Source organism: Branchiostoma floridae, chromosome 7 (assembly GCF_000003815.2).
Source record: "Branchiostoma floridae strain S238N-H82 chromosome 7, Bfl_VNyyK, whole genome shotgun sequence".
NCBI lineage: Eukaryota > Metazoa > Chordata > Leptocardii > Amphioxiformes > Branchiostomatidae > Branchiostoma > Branchiostoma floridae.
In genome coordinates, this window is record NC_049985.1 from 10,359,533 (window position 1) to 10,382,670 (window position 23,138).

General features: G+C 43.9%; 2 protein-coding genes across 2 annotated transcripts in view; one reads left to right on the plus strand and one right to left on the minus strand.

Annotated features, from left to right (window-relative positions):
• Window positions 1-5,334: 5,334 nt before the first annotated feature.
• LOC118420002 (mucin-17-like) lies at window positions 5,335-16,894 on the minus strand. The gene is made up of 14 exons (XM_035826705.1): window positions 16,455-16,894; window positions 12,881-15,018; window positions 12,360-12,492; window positions 11,840-12,025; window positions 11,132-11,549; window positions 10,626-10,835; window positions 10,221-10,330; window positions 9,280-9,500; window positions 8,585-8,880; window positions 8,083-8,177; window positions 7,490-7,675; window positions 6,981-7,122; window positions 6,355-6,472; window positions 5,335-5,990 (listed from the first exon to the last, which is right to left on the minus strand). The coding sequence occupies exons 1-14, from the start codon at window positions 16,531-16,533 to the stop codon at window positions 5,892-5,894; spliced, it is 4,431 nt and encodes a 1,476-aa protein (XP_035682598.1). The 5' UTR covers window positions 16,534-16,894; the 3' UTR covers window positions 5,335-5,891.
• Window positions 16,895-19,022: 2,128 nt separating this feature from the next.
• The window catches only part of LOC118418842 (FRAS1-related extracellular matrix protein 2-like), a 116,482-nt gene continuing 112,366 nt past the window's right edge, over window positions 19,023-23,138 (plus strand). The window contains exon 1 of the mRNA XM_035824904.1: window positions 19,023-19,793. Within this exon, the coding sequence (XP_035680797.1) occupies window positions 19,497-19,793 (297 nt within the window). The 5' untranslated portion in view covers window positions 19,023-19,496. The remainder of the gene's footprint in view (window positions 19,794-23,138) is intronic.

Genomic DNA, 23,138 nt, shown 5'->3' on the forward strand with positions numbered 1-23,138 from the left:
TCGCTCTAATGAAAAAGTTATTGTAATGAATGTGTAATCTAGTGAATATGGCCTTGAAGTTACTGTGACTGAAGGAAATGTTGGCGTCCCATCTGAAAGAGAATGTTAAGCCCAGAACAAGGTGACTTCTTTTCACCAAGTCATGAAATTTGTTTCAAGTTCCTTTCCGACAGGGTCAGGCATTGGAACATGTAACACCAGAACCTACTAGCATAACGTTGTAGAATTGACACCCTATTAGAGCAGTACCAATACTGACTCCCGCGAGAAGATTTGTGAAAACGACAGTCAAATTACAAAACTTCGGTCATATTGGAGAAAGGGAAAATCGCACATGGCATTCAGAGAATCGACCTCTAAAATAGCAAGAACCAACAACATCAAAGGAAGATAGTAAATGTAGCGTGTATCATTTGTAAATTAGTCCCATAATTATGGTTACCAACAAAACATCAACGTAACGAAAGGGGGACCATGAAACAACTAACAGCACAAACAAAGGTAACACTCCGGGTCCCCAAACATAGAAGTAGATAAATACAGTTAATTATCATATTCAAAATTGTCACGGATAACGTTACCCCAAATAGTTGCTCTACGACGTTAACTGTTCCAGAGTCAAACATCTGTTTAGGGATACCACTACCGCGACACATAATCCAGCCTATCTTTTTCTATTGAAAAGTAAAATGTAAAAATACAAATAAAAGTACGAGGACGAAGTGGCGGCGGGCTCAAGTTCTGCATCTATATAGCCGGTATAACCGCCCTTTGGCGTAACTTTTGCACATTTACATGTATCTGCAAGCGATCTTTGAAACAATCCAGAGAAGATGCCCCTACTGTGCTTACTAATAACAAATTCCACTCTAAGATAGTTCTGGAAAAAAATCGATTGTTTTAACACATCAATCCCAGGTTGGTAACTGGTACTTGAAGTCATGGCTGTTCTTGTTCTTTTTTGAGCTGGCATTAGATATTATCAGTCGGTACGTCCACCAGTTTATTGGTCATTTTGTACATCATATCATGCAAAGTCTGGACATTTTCTTTCTGTACACAAGTTGTTGAGCAACCCATGGCCACCATATCTGCTTGGGGATAAGCTAATTACCAAACGCCGAAACCACATTCCCTGTTCCACAATATCGAAATATCGAAAATATGATTTTGTGATTTCTAAGATTATTACATCGATTATAACAACAGCTACCGCTAAAAAAAGAACGTGCATCATCGCACAACTGAGTACAGACGACATGCCAAACCACATACGCATGTGGCAAACGGAACATAGAGATATAGGTGCGAACACTCAACAACACACAGACCGTTCGCAATACTCTGTCTTTGGGACTTTATGAGAAAGGCCATTAGTGACGTGCCCTAGGACATGCCGCTAATCTTCCTAGACTTCATACAAACAATAACGTACGTACAATGGTCAATATTTACAACATCAATTAAAAAAGTCATGCCATCAATATAACATCTATTATCATAATACCGGTACGTTTACGACGATTTCTCTAGCCATACTGATTTGACACATTGTCAACGCATCATATTCTCCAGTTACATGTTGCTGTTATAGGTTACCCTTGCCACTTCTTCTGTGTAACTTTTCTGCCACTCTTGTCCTGCTAAAAGCGTAATATTGTAATTGTAACACGCCGCGGAATTACACGGCGAACGGGCGCGTGGTTGGGAGGGGGTAAAAAATACCGGTAGGAAGAAACACGGCACAATTAACTGCCGCTATGTACATTTATACATCCTCTGATGTTCCTTCCCTTTCTGTCAGTAAATGCATAAAACATAGACCTGCATGAGCATACAAAATGTCATGAGAAAACGGACGTATACTGTCAAGAATTTTCATTTAACTTCTGTCCGTCACAACCGCTATGACGTAACACTTCACTGCTAGCGTAGATATAAAAATGGCGGGAAAATGGCTGCGTACGTTCAATTTTGCCCATTCAGTCATAGATCCGGGCTATTATGCAACGGTTCTTCACACTTTTACATGAGTTGTAGGTCACCAACAGAAATTCAAGATTGTTGTTGAATCATGTTCGTCTTGTGCCGTGAGCATGTGTAATTATGATCTATAAATTTGGCAATGAATGTGACAGTGTGTTCGTCCCACGACGAGCTGCCTACCCCGAAAAAGATACTGAAAACTTTTGGCCTTGTTGTCTTCGAATGCATTGTTATCGATGCTTTGTAAATGATGTATTGGACACCTAGATGTCTGAAGTGTGCACAGCTCAGAAATAACTATTGTTGCATGTGTAGATCTCTTTAAGTTCCAGTATTTTGAATCTACCGGTATAAGTCTTACTACCGGTATTATGCCAATGCATGTTATACACAATGCATAAAATGGAAACAGTCAAAACATGATATATACAATACACAATAGAACTGCCAAGATCGACGGAGGTTACCCTCCAGTCACAGAGTAATAAGACAAATTTCTCACTTGCACTTGTCCATGTCTGCAAAGATGGTTTCCCAGCGACGGTGGCTGGTGTGAAGTCCACTTGTAGATCACGTGTGTCGCGCACTTTCAAGTGTACTAACAAATCCCAAAAGGACTACTGGAGCTGGCTGTTCAGTTTGTTGTCGGCCAAATTTCGCGAAACAGTTCAAACATCCACGGTAAGGACCGATGAGTTGTTGCCAGATCGCGTTTCTCAGGTCAGCCATGCGGATTATGCTGGCCAAAGGGTTGAGCGCCGAATTCAACGTCATGAGGAAAAGTACCCAGCTCGCGAAAGTTGCAGGTGAGCACACTTCCCTGTTCAAGAAGCAGAGTCGACCAAACGGGAGAGCCGCAAAAGCCAGCAGCCAGAAAACGAATGCCAATGTCACAAGGATCATTACTGTTTTTGCTTTCCTTGCGCTGGATTTAAATTTTCTTTGGGTTTCGTCTTGTGCATGGCGGCCTGTCCTTTCTCCAGTCCTTCCAAGGTTCCCTCTAGTAGGTTCAGCCCATCGGGTCCTACCTACTCGGAACTGTCCTAGTCTCGTCTTTTGGCGTTGTTTGATTCTTACCAATACGCTGATGTTTGTGAACATCAAGATAAATGCTAGGGACGCAATGATTGAAGCTACCAAAATGACATAGCTCAAAGTTAACGCAGTATCCTATGGTTACGGATTCATCATACATACAATTCCACCCATAGAAGCTGAAAAGACGATTAACGACATTGTGATCCATGAACATATTATTGCTACACATGCATTACGCTTGGCCTTGGAAGTGTTGGTGTGGAAAATGATAGGGTGCCTCACGGCCATGTAACAATCTACAGATAGCAAAGTTAGAGCTGATGCCGATATGGTCTGGGTAAACAAGTTACAGACAAAAAAGTGTAATGCAGCAACTACTCCGTAGTGCCTCAACTGACCAAAAGCCGAAGAAATAAGTAGCACGCCTGACAAAAGGTCTGACATGGCTAAATTTGCAATGTACATATACAGGGCCTTGTGGAGCTTTCGTGTTCCGATGATGCCCAAAAGAACCGCAAGATTGGCTAAGATGATAAAGACGCCAAAGGCTCCAGACATGTTCGGAAACCATCCTTTACTTGATAACACATATATGTCATATGAGGAGCAAGTCTCACTGGCCTCATTGTAGGACGCGTTCGTAAATCGGAGGTACCAGAAGTAACACTCAATCATACTGTCAAACGTCGGTGCTTTGGGAAACTGTAGAGGGTCCGAGCTGTTGTTGAACATGTCGGGAAACTGTAGAGGGTCCGAGTTGTTGTTGAACATGTCGGGAAACTGTAGAGGGTCCGAGCTGTTGTTGAACATGTCGGGAAACTGTAGAGGGTCCGAGCTGTTGTTGAACATGTCGGGAAACTGTAGAGGGTCCGAGCTGTTGTTGAACACGTCGGGAAACTGTAGAGGGTCCGAGCTGTTGTTGAACATGTCGGGAAACTGTAGAGGGTCCGAGTTGTTGTTGAACATGTCGGGAAACTGTAGGGGGTCCGAGTTGTTGTTGAACATGTCGGGAAACTGTACAGGGTCCGAGCTGTTGTTGAACATGTCGGGAAACTGTAGGGGGTCCGAGCTGTTGTTGAACATGTCGGGAAACTGTAGGGGGTCCGAGCTGTTGTTGAACATGTCGGGAAACTGTAGAGTGTCCGAGCTGTTGTTGAACATGTCGGGAAACTGTAGAGGGTCCGAGCAATGTTGTACAAGGCTGAACGCTGTAAATTTATAGCGACCGTGGACACAGGGGCAGCTGTCTTTAAAAGCCCAGGCCTTTACAACAACAAAACCTTTAATACTGCCCTATTTCCTATCAAGTCGATAATGCTATTTGAGCTGCAACTGACTTATGATATACACAATATTACGATCATCGGGACTTCACCGGAATCAGCTGAAATGACGCCAATAAAACTCTTTAATTTCAAAGAACGGCCGAAGGTATTTCAGCTTATCTTATCTACAACTGTCTTGACTTCTGTCCCTGCAGCGGTATCTATCTAGCCTGGTCTCATCAATTTTGAACATTTTGAACGCTCTGTGATTTCCGACCGAACTGTTCTCTAAGACTCACTGTAATATACAGCAATTCTGACAGTCAATAACTCTATGTTCGCACAATGTAGAAGCTCTGATATAAGTAGTTCGAATCGGTTTTTAAATACATGTAGTTAACTCACTATGATTGTAAATCTGTGCAATTTAGCCCCGTCCCGCTGCAAGACTACTTTTATCCTACGAAATTCTTAAATAACCTAGTCTACTTACCACTTTTTTCTCGCATACTTCTCAACCCAAGAGTTTGAAAGTTGCATGCTAAGAACAACAGGTGGGAAGTGTGAATGGCGGCAATGCTACAAATCCTTGAATCGAAGTACTTCAAATACAAAAGTCGTAGATAACGCTATGAAAGCTGCAGCTGCTTTTGAAATCTCCAACTCTGTTCATCTTCTTCCTATGAGTAGACTAAACAAAGAACGGCAGCTGGCAAATCGGATCAGTGATAATGTACAATATACTTAAATATGAAATCCTTACGTACTTAAAAGACGAACAGCAGATGATGGAACATAAAATGCAGCTGCCATTAAACATTTGTCTGTCATTACATAAATCTCATGATCCGTCTCTCTAACATTATGTTATTTGAGCTGGAAAGAAAGGCGACAGACTGGATTAATGGTATTATGTTCTATTCTCTAAAGAGGAAATGTAGCGTGTTTTTTTATTCAAGAATATATGGAATAATACAAGGTTACCCTCCAGTCACGGATTAAAAACTTACAGGTGCAATTCTGTACAGCCATCACACAAAAGTAGTGCAGTGTACATAAAACTTTATTGGTGACGCTATAACTGCATCAAGAGAAGGATTCCAAAATCTCACGGTACTGCAGTGTACGTAAACCCCGCTAGGTGGCGCTGTGGCTACATCTACTCCATGAGTCCAAGTCCATGCAAGTGTTATATTGAATCGTTCTTAACACAATATCATTGGTAGCAACGTGCTTTACAGATGAACTAAAACCCTTAACCATTCTGACCTGCAGAATCTACAGCGATATGTCACATTCTTGGTGATAAATTGTTAAAAATTCAACTGTTATTGCACCTTTATAGTTTTATCCATGATTCGTATACTAGTAATTCCTCTAAGAAATTAGAGTTTACAAGTATTGATAAAAATGAGCTACTGTGCTTCGTCCACAAATGATTGATGATTGTGTTGCTCTTGACCAGTAAAGCGTCCTGAACTGTGACGATTTGGCAACGTCACAAGTGTCCGTTGTTACAGAAATCATTTAAGATAGCCACAACGATGGTTATGTTCCATGTCGCAGTCTAAAATAGTGCTGGCTTCCTTTACTAGTTAACATTTACACAAATGTTGCAGCATTCTCTGTAGAGCTCACAGGGAAGATTCCCCTGGTACCGTCCTGTAGTTCCCCATAGCTCCAGCCTGGGATGTCACTTTCCTATGGGTAAACCAAGGACACAGATAGTATCAACTACCATTTCAAGATGGTCGTGGTGAATCGGAAAATGTGATTGCCCTGTGCTTGTAACGCTCTTGAAATTCATGTTGTAACGTTACCGCTAGACAAGTGTACAACAAAGTAGGAAACAAGACGACTAGATCATTATGCTATTGCTAACAATGTATAGAATATTAAATACTCCGACACATGTAACATATAGCGAACTGTGATGAACATTTCTTTCCTTCGAGAGACACGAATGGATAACACTACCAAAGCGTACTACAACAATAAATCCAATACGTCCATTACTTTAACAATGTCCCATTTACAAAAAGGACTGAATTTCTTTCCAACTCACCTCCAGCTCCAGGATGACGTCACCCTTGTTGAAGTTGAGATATCCAGGGCCCCTCATGGTGAAGGTTTCTATCGCTGTTCTCAGCTGGGTGTCCTGTAGATCCAGTTCTTCCAGCGTTCTGAAAGTTTGCACACAGTCGTAACTGACCAATCTTCTTATAATCACATACGCTTGACATATTATCAACTAGTAGCTCAGAGAAGAACGAGCACAGACCTGAAAACTAGAATCAGAGTTATCAACCCAGGATTAAGGTACTCAGGAAACCGCTTCAAACAACGACTTTTTGGCAACGTTGACACATTCACACAATATAAATCAAGATATTCGTTCGGTTCTGTCGTACTAAATCATCCATTAAATTGCATTAACTCCTTACTAGACTTGGAAGACGGCCAAAGATCCTACACCGAGGTGGACCTGTCCTTGGTGCTGAACGGGTAATCACATAATTGAGATCCCTGTAGAAACTGGCGGACGTACAGCGATATATAGCAGGACAAGAATGATGGCTATCACTTTCATTTAGCACCCCAATTTTTAATCTAATTACATCGCGCCCACAGCGTCCCTCTGAATTATCACCCAGGAAATAAGAGCTGTAACAGTTTACACGGTTTGCTTACTTCATGATGTCCGGAGCCGCCGTCACGCTGCTTCTTGACGGCCGGGATCTTGACAGCGAGCCCGTGGAGCCGACCTCCTGTTGGGTCTGTGGTGGGAAGCTACCGAGGCTCAGGTTGGGCGGCCGTCTGGACTTGTTTGACACTTGGGTAATAATAATAGAACGTTATTAGTTAATCAATAACTATAATGCTTCAACTGAAATGGAAAATACCAATACCAGAGGCCAATTGCTACAAAACCATGAAAAAGTACTAGTACTGTCTATGCCAAACTTTCTCCCTCCTCCTTAAAATCTTGCTAGAAAATCTAAATTCACACAATGTACCAACTGTTTTGTTGACTATTGTTAACTTCAGATAGGTCCATGTTAACAAATCGTTCATTAACCCCCAAATGTGCTAAAATTCCATTCTGTTATCATGATGCTAACATTTATTCCACCCGTTCTATCCTGTTCCAATATCCTGCAGTGCTAGATTAATGTAAACGTTCCCCACGCAGATGTTACCTTGACTGGGAGTATCGTCTATGCTGGACTCCTCCAGCATGTCGAAGTTGATCGGCATACTGACTCTCCTGGAGGGGGATCTGACGATGGTGGGCGGCTTGGGCGAGATGGCGACGGAGTGCCGCTGGGAGGGCTGGCGGGGAGGTTTGACCGGTACCGTACTCGGACCGGTATCCTGAACAGATCCTGTAAAGGGATTCGGCATACAGTTAGAACAACAACATCCACTAGACAAGGAGACATTTGGAGATGAGACATTTCTGTAAAATTGAGAATACTTGAAGTTGAAACCAGCATGACAGTGATGGAGATAACAGACCGGAGCAGAAGCAGATGCCAGACAGTCATCGATGGGTCCAATGAGAGGACAAAGCCGTAAGGACAGATAGCATAGTGTTTACGACCTCATGGGATATTAGCATACATAACAGAGTGCCTTTAAAGTTATCCATAAATGTAGATTAGTTTTATTTTAGAATTGTCAGCTATCACCAATAGCTCAAGTCCCAGGTATGTACAAGTTGTCATACATTGTACCTGTCTCAATTGTCGCGCTATAAAGTTCTTCTTCCTATATTTCCGTATATCCCTACCTTGCACTGAGCCACGCATAGATGGTTTCCTCTCGCTTGTGGAATAGGTCGGTGACTTTTCACTCTGGATCGGTGGAGGAGCGCCAAATGTGCCTCTGTGGGACCACAAGGTCAGGGAACATCAGGTAAAATATTATAGTTAGTTGCCATCCTGTGGGTTGTGATTAAAATCATTACCTGTTTTTCTGGGCGGAGCTCAGAAGTTACAAATGTGTAGTTCCATGGCATACTTAAAAAGGGAAGCATGCTGTTTTAATATCCGAATGAAAGCTCATCTGTGTTGGTAAATTCCATAGTGAAAAGTTTAAACTTTGTTCCAACACAAGGGAAGAAACTCGCCATAAATGCTGTTTTGACTGTTTTAGTAGTGTGTTATGTTCTTGGGTCTTCTTTTTGGGACCAAAGAATAGACATCATATAAAATTTTATAGAATTTCTCTTCATACCAAGAACTTACTGTTCACTCGTATGTATACTTTGGTGTATAGTTGACTGTACGGACCTGTTCTGGTGCCGTGGTGCGGGTTGCTCGTGAGAGCTTGGCCGTACGGCTACCGTCGGTCTGCCGGGGCCGTCGTCAGCGTCGCTCGGTGAGTAGAACACCTCCGACGGGCCCTTGGCGCTGGGCTGTTTGTTCATGAGTGATTTCCGGACGGAAGGGCGCGGACGGAGCTCCCTCGGGCGGGACAGGGTGTCCTGTCCGGACTGCACGGACTGGTCCGGGGCCTCGGCTCTCTTGGTTTTATCGGTCGGTGGTTTCGGCGCTGGGCGCTGGGGCGGGCCGAGGGGTCTGGTGGGCTGCTTGGCGTGAGAGTGAAACGCACAAAATTGTCGAAATTTCACTTGATAAGCACATAACACGTGCTTATCGAGTAAATTCCAACCGATGGAGAAAAATATGTGATGTAACGCTATTTCACCCTTAACCACTGGGTAACGTTAACCTGTATCCGTTGCTTTTTAACACAGCGTTTTTGGGGATACCAGGTCGACGGACGTTGGTTTAAAATTGCAATATTGTCAGTACATTGCAGTTTAAAACTACCACCCGTCGACTTGATGTGCCTAAATACGCTGTTTTGAAAATAACGGATTTAGGTTATCCCGCGGATAAAGGTGAACTAACGTTACCTGTTAACTTGCCAAGTATTCAAGACTCTGTATTCAAGACTCAATAATGAAATGTCTGACGCCTACCTTTGTATCTTCCCCGAGCCTTTTGACATAGCTCTCTGGGAACCAGCCTTCCTTCCCCGTCTGCAGACAGATTCCCCGGGCCCAGCCCAGAGGATCCCGCTCTATCACCGTTATGACGTCGTCTTCTTCAAGATTCAACTGGTTCTCGTCGGTGGCCCTGTACCCGTACACCGCGATGTAGCGTTCTGTGTGCGGCGAGGGATCGGAGGCCTTGGGAGAGTCTGGGATAGAACGTTGACATTCGAAGTAGTGTATTGGCTTATGGTGTATCATTGTCCTAAAGGTATGCAGCAGTAAGAAAGCCAGCCCACTACCTATGCTTAGAGAATAATGTCATGGGGAAGGTCTCGGAAACGGCCCAAAATGAGTGGCTTAATACTAGTAGTTGCTTGAACGAAGTTGCGATTTTTTGATTGGCACCGAGTTTGCTCAGTACAAGGCCATTAAAAAAAAAGTTAAAGTCCTTCCCGCGCCTGATGGCGCATAGGGCGGCGCCCATCTCCGTTTCAGTAGCCCTTGGGCCACACAACGCAATTACTACAGCAGGGGGCTAGTCCACTGGTAGCGGTGTGTGTTCAACTTCCATACTCTTTCCCAAATGCTGAGTGCTAAGCAGAGAAAGAAGCATGTACCATTTTTAAAGTCTTTGGTATGACTCGGCCGGGGATCGAACTCACGACCTACCGAATGCAAGGCGAACACTCTCACCACTAGGCCATTGGCCACTTTTAAACACTGAAGTACTCTTACTGTAGCAGCATCTCTACTCCCTAAGTCAGAAACATCGAGCTTTGCCAAATTCGACTAACTGACTTAATAGGGGAAGCACGGGTTACAAGGCTGCTAGGGAAAATCCTTACCCTATTTTAACCAAACTAAAGACACGATACCTTCAAACCACAGTTAATAGTTAATATGTGAGATTTAGACACTGTACTTACCAAACTCTGGGGGCGGTGGCGGCAGGTCCAGCTCCAGGGCGGACTCGGGTTCGCTCAGCCTCAGCGCCATGGACAGCTTCCTGTCACGCCCCGTTCTGTCTTCCGAGCTCCTGTTATTATAAAATTTACTTTTACAACATCAGTTGACCAATGATAAAAGCTCCTTCAGTTGACAGAAAGTCAACAGAAATTAAGAACTTAAGAACCTCAGATAAATTCCTACGCAGAAGAGTATAATATAATCGTGCACCACCGCCGCTCTTTCCCATGTAGCAAAATGTGAAAGGTAAACACAGTAGTAAATACTAAAAAGGAGGATATTAAGTTTTGTGTTGTGTTGGATGACTTTATGTCTGCTACACGAACGTGTATCTGATTTTTTATTTGTTGAAATAAGAGACCAACCTTCCGCTCCTGTTGCTTCGCATGGAGGCCTCCCTGTCAGGCAGGTTGGTGTTCATGATGAGGTGCATGCGGCTCTCCTCCGCGGTGTCGGGCTGCCCGGTCCTCAGCACCGCCTTGGCGTGCGGGTGGGTCCGCACGTGCGAACGGCCCACGCTGCCCATCCAGGGGATGTTGGGGGAACCCAGGGTAGACGGTGTCCTGGATACATGACTTATGTTTATAAATAAATAAAGATACAAGCTAAGAAGCAAAGGAACAAGAAGAACCAGCAGATATCCAGTGGATTGTAGTTGGTCGCACTTATTTGCATGATGTATGGCTTTGGTCTGCATACATGTAGGTGCGTCCTTCGTTTGTTTTGCAATTTGGATGTCTTTGAATGATGTCTTTAAAAAACAAAACACACGAGCTTAAACATGTACAAAAAGATCGAAATCGCACAGCTCTAGAGGCAAAACATTGACATACATCTGCTTATCTGACGTATCTAAAAATTGGTCTTTTACCTGCTGGCGCGAGATGGCGGGCGGGACGACGACACTGACTCCTGGGCGGTAGACGCGAGTGACACGGGGCTGTCGCTGCGTCCGTTCGGCGGGGTCGTCTGCGTGTTCTCTGAGATATCCGGCATGTTCCTGAGGGAGGCTGACGTGGACACGGATCCGATGCTGATGTTGTCCACACTCCGTGCAGGAGGCGTCGTCTCATCCTCGTGTGCGAGAAGTTCGGGAGGAGGGGGAGGGAGGGACAGGTTGCTCAGGGACGCCCTACGCTGTACATCATCGCTAGTTTCTCCTGTGGCCCGAATGGGCAGTGTGGCATCGGAGCCAGCAGTGCCGTTTGGCAGGAACGTGGTTTGTAGAGAAGGGGGAGGGTCCGGTAGAGATGACTCCTCGTCATGCACAAAACTGGGGTTTTCCGTACCTGTTGGTGTCATAGAACATGTCAAATGGCTTCAGTGCAACTCCTCAGTATCTAGAAAATCATGTATCGGATTATTTGCAAGCAGGCGCTCGGATCATAGTAATCGCGTTTTCTTGTAAGTCTCTTGAGTTGTAAGGCAAGGGTTCAGTGAAAACCAGGCTAGCCACACAAAACACTGTCAAAAGAAAAACTAAGCCATATGCATGCATCTAATTGGAAATTGCGAACAAGCGATCGATACAAATGGAAAATGAGATGTGAACAGACAGGAGTATCTGGAAAGAACTGACCTGCGACCTGTAGATGCTTGGTAGGAAACCAGCCGATCTTCTGCTGACTCCGGCCGAACCACCAGTCATCTGTGGGTTTGTTGATGACCTCCACTTCCTCACCCTTCACCAGGGAGATCTGGTCCTCAGCCTCGGACCTGTAGGACTCCTTCACTCGGTACCTTTCCGCGTTCTTTGGTTTTGTGCCTTTGTGAACAATAATGAAATGTTGACGAACTGGTTTGAATGCCTCACTATGTATCAATCAAAATGAAAAACACCAACCCGTACAGAATATTTACATGTACCGTATAATCAACTTTCCGAGGGGTGTAAAAATCTTGCATCAAATGTAAAATCTTTATACAGAACCTAATTGTAATCGCTACATTTCAACCGCCAGGCTACCAAATACACTGGTTCCAGTAAATATATTTGAGCTATTGATATTGAACTTTGCCGCCTTACATTCGATATCGATCGTCCGTCTGTGCGCGGAGCACTATTGACATTGGCAATGTAGCATTACAACTGCTGGCACCTGTTTTCTTCCTGGGCACTGAGTTCCTGTCCGGACGGTCTAACAGTTTTTCCCTCGGAGCCCGGCCCGGGGTGCCGTTGGTCTGTCCCAGAGGCAGCATCTCTTCCTCATCAGTCAGGTACTTCTCATCCAACTACGTGAACAGTATGGGAAGTAGTGAGTTTTAAAAACATTCTCTGTAAACCTAGCCAAAGCTACGAAACTCCTCCTGTATTTAGAAGCGTACATGTTCTTTGACCCTGTTTTTGACAAAGAGGGTGCAGAGTTCGATCACTATTGATATTGCAGAGTGGGAACGGTTGGAAGTACTGCACAGTGCATACATTGTAGACTAAGACATCCTAACTTTGAACAATGATGTATTATTGAATTCAAGACGTCTTACACGTCAAAAGGTCCTACCAGTATTTTACATGGAAAGGTACATTTTAAGAAATATTGGCCTTGGTAGGACTACCATTTTTGTGCCTACATGTACGTGTTTACCTGTAGTTAAAAACAAAGCGACTTATCAACTTTACCTGTACAGGTCTGTTACAGCACGTAACACAAGCGATGATGATGATGACGATGATGAGCACCACCATGGACGCCCCCACCCCAGCCACAATGGGCATCCACAGGTCCACATCCTGTGGTGCTGCTGTGGTGGTGTCAGTGCCGAGTCCTGGCGTTGTCACATCCGTGTTTTCCACTGGGGAGACAACGACCACCGGGCCCACTGAGCTTGCAATTGGTGGAGAAGTGATAGGGCTTTCTGGGCCTGTGGTTGGAGCTTTGGGGGCTGTAGTTGGGATGGGGGCATTGGTAGTTGGCAAGTCAGTTGACGTCGTTATGATTTGTTGAGTTGTAGTTGTTGGTGGTTCGGGAGTGGTGGTTGGGATAACTGGGATGGGGGTCGTTATTTCTGGGGCTGTAGTTGAAAAATCCGTTGTTGTAGTTGTGACTTCAGGGGTCGTAGTAGGGAAAGGAACAGTGGTTGGTAATTCTGGGGTGGTCGTTGGTATTGGTGGGATAGGGGTTGTAATTTCTGTAGTTGTAGTTGGAAAATCAGTGGTTGTAGTTGTTATTTGTGGCGTTGTTGGTAAGTCAGGGGTGGTTGTTACAATTTGCGGGATTGTAGTCGGGCTATATGGAGTAGTAGTCGGCAGTTCTGGAGTTGTAGTAGGTACCGGTAGGGTTGGCGTTGTTACTTCTTGGGTTGTCGTTATCAATGGTGGGCCTGTGGTAGGAATATCTGGGGTGGTTGTTGGCGCTTCGGGTGTTGTAGTTGGGGCAGTGGTAGTTCTTTCTGGGGTTGTAGCTGGGGTAGTGGTTGGTGGTACTGGGGTGGTGATTTGGACGGTTGGATTGTTGGTTGTTGGTTCTGGGACGTTAGGACTTACAGCTATGATTAGTGGGGTTGTTGTAGTCGTGCTGGCTGATGGGACTGGTGTAGTTATTTCAAGAGTAGTCGTTGAAACGTCGGTTGTGATCTGTGGCGTTATGGTCAAGACGCCAGTGGTTGCAATTTGTGGTGTTTGAACAAGCGCATTAGTGGTTGTAGTTTGTGGTGTTGTAGTTTGTAAGACCGTGGTTGTAATTTGGGGCGCTATGGTTGGTAAATAAGTGGTTGTAAGTTGTGGTGTTGTTGGAGAATCGGTGGTTGTAAGTTGTGGTGTTGTAGTTGGCAAGTCAGTGGTTGTGATCTGTGTCTCTGTAGTTAGTGCACCCGTGGTTGTAGGTTGTGGTGTTGTAGCTGGTACATCAGTGTAAGTAGGCTGTGGCATTGTAGTTGGTAGGTCAGTGGTTGTAATTTGTGGTGTTGTAGTTGATTCATTGGTGGTTGTAAGTTGTGGCATTGTAGTTGGTGCATCGGTGGTTGCAAGCTGTGGTGTTGTAGTAGTTGGCGCATCAGTGGTCGTAAGTTGTGGTATTGTAGTTGGTATAGCAGCGGTTGTGATTTGTGGTGTTATAGTTGGCACATCCGTGGTTGTAGGCTGTGGCGTTGTAGTTGTAAAGTTAGTGGTTGTAATTTGTGGTGTTGTGATAGGTATATTCGTTGTTGTATGTTGCGTTATTGTAGTTGGTAGGTCAGTGGTTGTAAGTTGTGGTGTTATGGTTGGTTCATCGGTGGTTGTGATTTGTGGTGTTATAGTCGGTACATCGGTGGTTACAATTTGTGGTGGTATAGTTGGTAATCCAGGACTTGTAGTCGGGACAGGTGTTGGTAATTCGGGAGTGGTTGAAGGCTGTGGCGTTGTAGTTGGAAAGTCAGTGGTTGTACGTTGTGGTATTGCAGTTTGTGCATCAGTGGCTGTACGTTGTGGTGTAGTGGTTGCTGCGTCTGTTGTTGTAATCTGCGGGGTTGTAGTTTGTGCGGTAGTGGTTGTAATTTGTGGTCTTGTAGTTGGTAAGCCATGGCTTGTAGTTATCAATTGTGGGTTTGTAGTCGGGGCAGGCGTTGGTGATTCGGGAGTGGTAGTTGGGATGTGCGGGGTGGCCGTAGTTCTGTCTGGTGTCGTCTCTGCAAAGCCAGAGGTTACGAGTACCACAGTTGATGAAGAGCCATTCGTCACAGTAGATGGTACATCGGAGACAGTAGAAGCGGTTGGCGGGTTGGGTGTTGATGGCGAGGGAGTGACTGGCAAGCCTATAGCTGTAGACTGCGACTGGACATCTGGAATAGGAAACATTCATTTAAACAATAATATAAGACAGCAGATCATTTACAGCATTGTTTGTACCGAACTATGGATTCGTGGTTGGAAGCATTGCAACAAGAAAGATCATACCATAGCAATGATCTAATAGTATACAAAGGTTGGAAGTAGCTAAAAGAAACAGGCAGTTCTGTCGCCTTAAATACTACTCATCAACTTGAAAGGGTCACTTTGACATTTTCTTCACTACGACTGACAGTGTACATCAACCCAAAAACGCTACATCATATTCAAACATTTCCTAACCGTGAGAACGAAGGTGAGGCGTAGATTATCGCCATAATCATGTTATGTAAATTGGTTTCGCATCGATCGATGTTCCCGCGGCGGTTCTTTGGTCTTTCTTGGCTGTTTGTATTTGTTCCTGCCTGAACTCACGTCCGCTATCGACCGCACGTCAGGCAAACTCGTATGGCGGACTTGTACTTTGACTTTACCTTGTCACACAGTTGAGCCCTTCCTTATTAAAAACTAACAGTCTGACAGTGCCATAGATCAAAGAAGCTAGAAGAAAAATAGCGTCTCTAATCATGTTGTTTGCCATGCCAAAATTCGGGAGACTTGGAATGTTGCACACTCATATTCGACTGGCATCACAGAGCACAAAAACGCTCAATGAATATAGAAATGTAGGTTGCATCAGCCTAGTGTCAACTTCTTTGGTATATGTAAACTTTACGTTTCTCGGTAAACCATTACTTCGAAAATATTTGCTAGTTTTGACCAGTGACAAAATCACGGACGGTACAAACTCTGAGGCTCACGTCGTGAAATAGTAGCAGACTGTTTAAAGAGCCTGTTCATAATAACACTAAGGTCACCGCTTAAAGGGTAATCCCCAAAGATAATTTTCTCAATGTACCGGGGATATACTAAATCCGGGAGTAGATTACGTTATCGTTAGTGTTTTGGTATTTATCTACTTTAAAGCCAACTTAAACATCCATTATGCATCCATAGAACAACGTTTCCGTTGTTTCACTCACTTGAACCTTGTACGACGTGCACGTGATGTGGGTTACCAGGCATGACGCCATGGTCTCAAAGTCAATGACAGGATGTCAGTGATCTTTCAGATCTTTAAAAACAAAGTAGAAAATCCTAATGCCTCTTTTATTCAGTGGTTTTCGTAAGGCAGCTATATGAGAACTAGATCTGGTGGTACAAAGTTGGCGAATCAATTTTTCTTCATTGATTTTTCAATGACTCATGTCTGTGAGAATGCGAACATACATGTAGCTGGTCCATTGTTTAGGGCGCACTTAAGGTGACTTTCCAATCAAGAAAAGAAAGCTAATCACAGTTCTCAAAACACACACACTTTTACTTGTGTTGGACGTTAGCGAAATCACAGTGTGGCCAATGTCAGCGCGGGTAAATACAAACCCCTTACCTTGGACATGAACAGATACCGTGTACAACAGCAGTACGGCAGTCCACGAGCAAACTCCACAATGTCGTCCGCGCCACATCGTCCTTTCTAGCGAGAGAACTTGTCCTGTTAATGTCCAACAAAAGATATCTGTCTGTCCACACGATGGCAAGATGGTAACACACACTTGAAGGCTTCTTTAGAACGGACAAACTGTACTTCTTTAGGGGACTTCGAAGTTGCCTTCCGTCCCCGCCGCCATCTTTACTTTACCCGTTTACAGGTGGGTTGAATATTAACGCGACCTATCCCGGGTTAAGTGTAGTTTGTACCTGTTGACTGAGCGCTACTGGGTTGGCTGTGCGTACCTCTGGCGACAGGCAACGCCTCTGTTCCGCTTGAGTTAGCCGACTGTGTTTACCTTCAAATTTAGATAAAGTACCGCGGACAGGTGTGTAATTCCGAGGTGTCCTGCCTAGGACGCTGTCTGTCAGCTACTTCGTTTGAACAAGTCTGAAGTTGATGAAGTAATAACTTGCCGTTAGGGATGGAGGGATTGACATGAAAAAAAGGAGACTTAAGAAGATTTATCAGTTCAAGCTTCTCGATTTTTAATATACTTAGAACAGTTCAAGTCTCCCGATCCTTTATATACTTAGAATGCTGCCATCCATTGCTATTCTGCCCATTGGTATATCCGTTGTTTTAATTTGTAAACAGGTCTAGCCCTAGCCCTTTGCAATAGTTACAGGCTAGTTGGGAAATAGACTAAAGAACTTCAAGAGTTGAAAAAGACGAAGTGTGTTCCCGATATACATCTAAAGTCTGTACATTTTATGTGATATCTAAAGAAAACTGTATCTTAAAAGCTGTCCCTTATGGCGCTTACAAATTTGACACTGGTTTTAGCTCAAACTTTGCTCCTCCCGCATTCTTACTACTGAAGACAAAGCATTGCAATTTGCATGCACAAGTTTATAAACATACACAAACTTTGTAGTGTGCACTTCTTACGCAAGTCAATAGGTGACGCTATGTACATCCTTGGTGTGAAGGGTCGACGGTGGCAAAGTGAAATGCTGCAGTCTGTTCTGGCCAAATCAATAGTCAAGAACTGGTTATTATGACTTTACAGTCCACACCCTCAGAAAAACACAACACATGTTCGTAAGTACGGTAAAGTGTAAATATGGGTAAGATTTACTCATCAACTTCGATCAATTTGTACGGAGGCCAACATAACGTTATCATTGAAATTAGCAAAGTTACACAATATACTGCTAACGCATATCTTTGCACAAAAGTTTCCGTTTACATGTTGCAGACATACTAGTATATGATATCAACGACTCCTCAATTTTTCAGGCGAACACATGATTGACTAGTTCAATATCAAACCGCTAGGAAGCGCTCATAAGCTGTGTAGACTATTGTAACTCTTTGGCGATATTTTGCGAGACTATTGAAGCTTCCTGGGTCGGACAGTTCCCGTCGCTATGAGATACAAAGTGTACTTCAATGTTGTTTCAGATATCATGTTTTTTGAAAGGAGACATATCAACCTTGTAGGAAGAAATACGACCACAATTTGTTTCAAATTATCACATGGGGTCTCACATGTACGGGCGGTCCAAGATATCCCCAAAGAAGAACGTTTTGGTTCATGGATGATGACCGTCACGCACAAGATGGATTAAGCACAGTGAGAGAGGAAAGACAGCACATGTGACCATCTTCCGACGAAACAAGCGGATAATAGAGACAACAACAACAACATTCATTTCTAACTGCAATACTTTACTAATAGATACCCTATTCTCCAAGTAGAGGTTGGGTGGCTGGGGTTATAGGACTTATAGTAGTTAGTGGCCGGGATTTTTTCCGCTCGCTTCTGACCACTGGGATCCCCGCGACCCAACCCCTGTTTAAAGAATAAAATACCTCACGATGTTCTATGATGATAGAAAATTACTGGGAAAAGAAATACCGCCATGTCATGTTTAGCAACATGGTTAACGTGAACTACTGTAGAGAGAGTGTGCTTTAGCCTCTTTCATCATGATCTTTCATATTTACGTTAACGTTAACGTTATCATGATCTTCCATGGAATCTCTTTCCTAGACAAAGCCCCTTGCCCAGACCCAGGACGTCTTTGGCTTTGCAGTCGTCTCATTACAGATCAATAGAAGAACAGGGCTAAGGCAGTGACATTACCAGTGTGACCCATATTGGCAAATTGACAAAAGAGCTGTTAGAGCTTTTTGTCGTTCGTTCCGGTCGGGTAAGGGTTGGCAAAAGTTCTCAAGAACTGTGATCCCGCTAAGCATTTCCATGTTTTCAATAACTCAAAGTTAACGCCAGTCAAAACAGTTTAGAATTCCTGTATTTAAAAGCGTTTAACTCTGGCGACTCTCTGAATACAATAGTCAAGTAGTTAGGAACTTTTCTGTTCTTCTTTTTGAAGTGACTTTAGTTTCCAAACGAAAAGTTAGTTAGAAATGGTACAGTTAGTCAAAAACTGTAACTGAGACTGAGGCCAAGTTTCTTCAAGTGTTCTCTCGGCGCCTTGATTTCTTCGGTGGTGCGGTCGAGTGTTGTGTGTAATGCGGTATGTCCCTCCGCCCGTGTGGCATGGCAGGCATGCAGACTCACATGTGTGGCCCGCCACTGTACTCACAACACTCACCACGGCCAGGTCGCCAGCCAAGCCTCGGGCACACAGCTCAAGCCGGCAGGATCGGCTTCAACATAGCGGGACGGATCGCTTAGCATAGCCGAGGAGTTAGCTGGCATCGGGCGCTGGTGTTTCGTTCGGTACAGACATTCTGCAAGGCGAAGTTTGTAGCAAGTTTGTTGCGAAGTTCAGCCGGTGTGTTTATGAAACTGGCAGCGACTCCGGGACCTTTTTTCTGCTGCAGAGCCGACCTTGAGACGCTGGTATAAGAAGCATCCGGGCTACATCTTGAAGTAGTGGGAAGTGGAGTTAGTGTCTTAGATTGTGTTTGACTCGGTTGGCAAACTCGGCATCAGAGGGGGTCTGGAGAGCGGAGCTGAGCTCAAACATGGCGCGGCTGTGGAGGAGAGAGGAGGGGATGTTGTGGTGTGTTCTCCTGGCCTGCCTGTGGACCGTGGCGCTGTGTCAGCGGGCCGGGACCACCAGGGACAACCTCATCCTCACCAACACCGGCATCAAGGTGCCGTTCGGCCGCTCGGTGTTCCTGGACCCGGCCCGGGACCTGCGGATCCGGGTGGTTCCCGGGGACAGATGCATCGTGACGGTCCTGCAGAACGACCCCCTGTCCCAGCGACCTGGCAGGCTCATGCCCAACTCCTTCCCCTGCGACTTCGGACAGAATGAGGTTAGACTTTCTTTTAAAAAATTCATCTTAAAGTTAACGTTAACGTTTCTTCCCTTTATCTGCAAATTGGAAATATTTCCTCCAATATAAACACCCCTTGTTCAACACAATTTGATTGTTAGCCGAAAGTTCACACTTTTTTTGTCGTTTACAACACCCTTTCAACTTTTCACGAGAAAGTTTTAACGCGCCGAAATTTCCTTTGAGCTAAGCTTGTAGATGGGCTTCCTTCGAAGTATGTACTGTGTAGTTATCAAGAGAAGCCAGGGATTCTCAATTGCGTTGGAGTTTTTTTGGTGCTAGGTGAAATAATTAGATTCAAGAAATAAAGTAAAAACTTTGGGGTAAAGGAGGAGACCGGGTGTTTACAATCGGAGGTTTGGACAAATATTTAGGGGTTTCGCTTGGATAAACAAGGGGGTTTGCCGAAGTGTTTACCTGCTTGTCAGGTCCCCAGTGCAAAGTTTTGTACAACAAGTTTATTTTTGGTGGCGTCTGGACTTTTTTGCCGGTTTACCCAGGGACCAGAAATATTTGCTTTGTCAGGGATAACAGCAAACCCGGGATTGTTCTTCTCACTTTTTCGTTTTTATTAGCTTATTGTTGTTTTTATGCCTCTGTAATGATAAAGAGCTGGAGTAATTTAAAGATTAGATTAGAGGAAACCACCTATAATAACAACAATCTGGCTGATCCTGTTAATTAAACCCCTTATTGTGAAAGAGGTGAGAAAGTTTTTCTTTGTCTTTCCTTCACTTGTGTGTCCTGTGTTAACTGGCACATAGCCAAAGGCCTTCCCCACTCCCCTACCTCACCATTGACATTGAAATGTATAGTGTTTACACGAAATACACAAATGATCCGTCCGCCTTTTTATTCTCCCATTTCACGCCTATCAAGTAGAGCAGGGGGGCTTTTGTACAGAAGCACTTACACCATTCCAGCCACTTGCCTCAAAGCTTTGAACTGGGGTTTGTAAGATAGGTGGCACAGAAAAAAGTTCCCACAGTCTAAAGGGTTGCAACTTATCATGAAGAAAGGCTGTCTATTTAAGTCTCGAAGCAAGTATTAAAAGAGCAATCAATGTTAATTTTTGAATGATTTGATAGGGCATACTGAAAGTTGCAAGATTTGTAGATAGTTATAGAATAGAAGGCTGACGAGTGACGACAAAGCCAGGGCTCCTTCAGCAGTCGGTAAACTGTTTGGAAATCTAAACTGTTAGAAAACAAGTACATTGTAAGTAGTGCTAATGTCAGGGTACAAAGCTAATATAATGCTGAACCCCTTTGCTAGCTCTACAGAAAATGGCATGTGAGCTCAGAACATCCCTCCCAGAGTCCAGGCTGATGGGAAGAAAGCTTTCTAATTGGTTGACACATTGTACTGGGATGGTTAAACAAACCTGGGACAAGTTATGGACTGGAGTCCAACTGTGTGCTTGTGTTGCCAATTGGCTACATTGGCCATGCTCCTGTGGAAAAGGCAGAGTTTGTATCCTGCAGCAATTAGCCTGGCCAACCATTTGTGGACACCTCTAAATGAAAGCCATAAGTTCCCAACTTGTGGGAGCTTCTGCAGTGGTACTGCAAATTCTTCTACATTTGTGATAGTTTTATTCATGACAGGTGGGAAAGGGAGGCTTTCACAGTGATTTTGATCCACCGGACTGATGAAACAATTCTGTCATACTGAAGTCATGGAGACATATTCTTGACGTCACGGATTTTTAGTGGAAAAGTCACCATGGAAGAAAACACAGTAAAAGTTTCACAATTTACGGTAGCCAGCTACACTGTAGTTGATAGACTACACCCCTTCCTGTCAGCAAGCAAAGGGTGAATTATTTTTCTCTTTTTCCCCATCTGATAGACCAAGGAGGTTTTTAACTCCTTGATGTAAATTGAGCCTAGACAGGAATTTGGAAGGAAAGATTTTATTAAGCAGCTTGGGACATGTGTTTATCAGATTGAGATACAGGATTTGAATGATTCGAATTCCTAATTACAAAGAAGGCAGCTAACTTCAAAGACCAAATCTACCAGGATTTAAACCATTGTTCATAGTACTATGAGAGCAGTGTATGGTGATAGGCTGAAAAAAGTATATTGTCTGACAGTCAGCAGGAAGTGTGATTTTGTGTAGGATGCAAGTAAAACATTTTATTTGAGAATACCATTCTCCATTCAATGGAACTGAAAAGTACATAAACTTGTATACAGGAATGTTCAACTAGGATTTTGGGTTGCCATGGTAACTTGAAGTACTTTGACCAATCAGGTGTGTCAGTCCTGCTAGTTGTGGGAGGGGGTGATGAGTGGAACAGTTGGCTGGGCTTGTGTTATGTTTAGCTGTCCAATTTGGTCAGGTCTGTTTGAGTGGAAACCATTCTGAAGCTAATCCTACCCCATGGTTGGATGGTGATGACCACCAGCCTAACCAGGACCAGGCCAGCACCCTGTGCACTTGAGGCTGTTCCAAGTCAATTTCGTGTTTTAATGGCAAAACAATCCTACATGATGATGTTAACCATTACAAAGACACGAGAAGAAGCCGTTCTATTAGACTTGATATATGATACTTTTACATGTAGGTTTTGTCCTTGTTTTGGCCTCTACTTAGTTCATTTGGCAAAAATGTTCCTTCAAAGTCTTATATAGTTTTTAAATGTAGCAGCCCAAGGTTTCTTCTGAAGTTTGTATCAGTGAAAATTTTGGTTGTAAGGCACTTGGTCACTTATGGGGAAATCTCACATTTGAAGGTTATAAGCACATCATAGAGGTTTGGACTGCTCTTCAAGCTGGACACAGCAAAAAAAAAAAGACAAAAAAAAGACAAAATAGAATGCATGACTAAAAAAAACGTTGAAAAAACAACCTCTGCTCGGAGAGTAGTTTGAACAGCAAACAGGAAATCCATCTCTCCTTGCCCAGGAGGGTGGTGAGAGTTAGGTTTCACTATGTAAACACAAATACATGCTGAACAAAATTGCTGGGCGGAAATCCTTTTCCCCTGTTCATTGGCTGGTTGTCTCTGTCCATTGTAATTAGTGTGATACTTGCCATTCCACTTGTTACTATATATAGGGAAATATACTTTACTAATTTCAGCCAAACGATAACTTGTCACTAATTCAAACTGGTATGTTCTTCCTCAGCATTTTCTGCCCTGTACTGCCCTGTACTCCCCTGTACTCTGATTTATTATCAGCCTCTGAATATAAATTCTCTCAGAAGTAGGCATGTTGTCCTGAAATAGCTTTAGGGGTCACTGGGTATCACCTATAAATCCAGTTAAAGCAGCATATAATGTTTGGAATTTCTGTTGTACATACCATTTAATTAT

Bases quoted from the DNA above. Each gene is read 5' to 3' on its own strand.
- LOC118420002 (XM_035826705.1), bottom strand. From the start codon at position 16,533: ATGTGGCGCGGACGACATTGTGGAGTTTGCTCGTGGACTGCCGTACTG. The intron at 7,676-8,082 runs GTAGGGATATAC...ATCCCTTTACAG, and splicing joins TATGCGTGGCTCAGTGCAAG to GATCTGTTCAGGATACCGGT. The intron at 7,123-7,489 runs GTAACATCTGCG...TTATTACCCAAG, and splicing joins AGACGATACTCCCAGTCAAG to TGTCAAACAAGTCCAGACGG.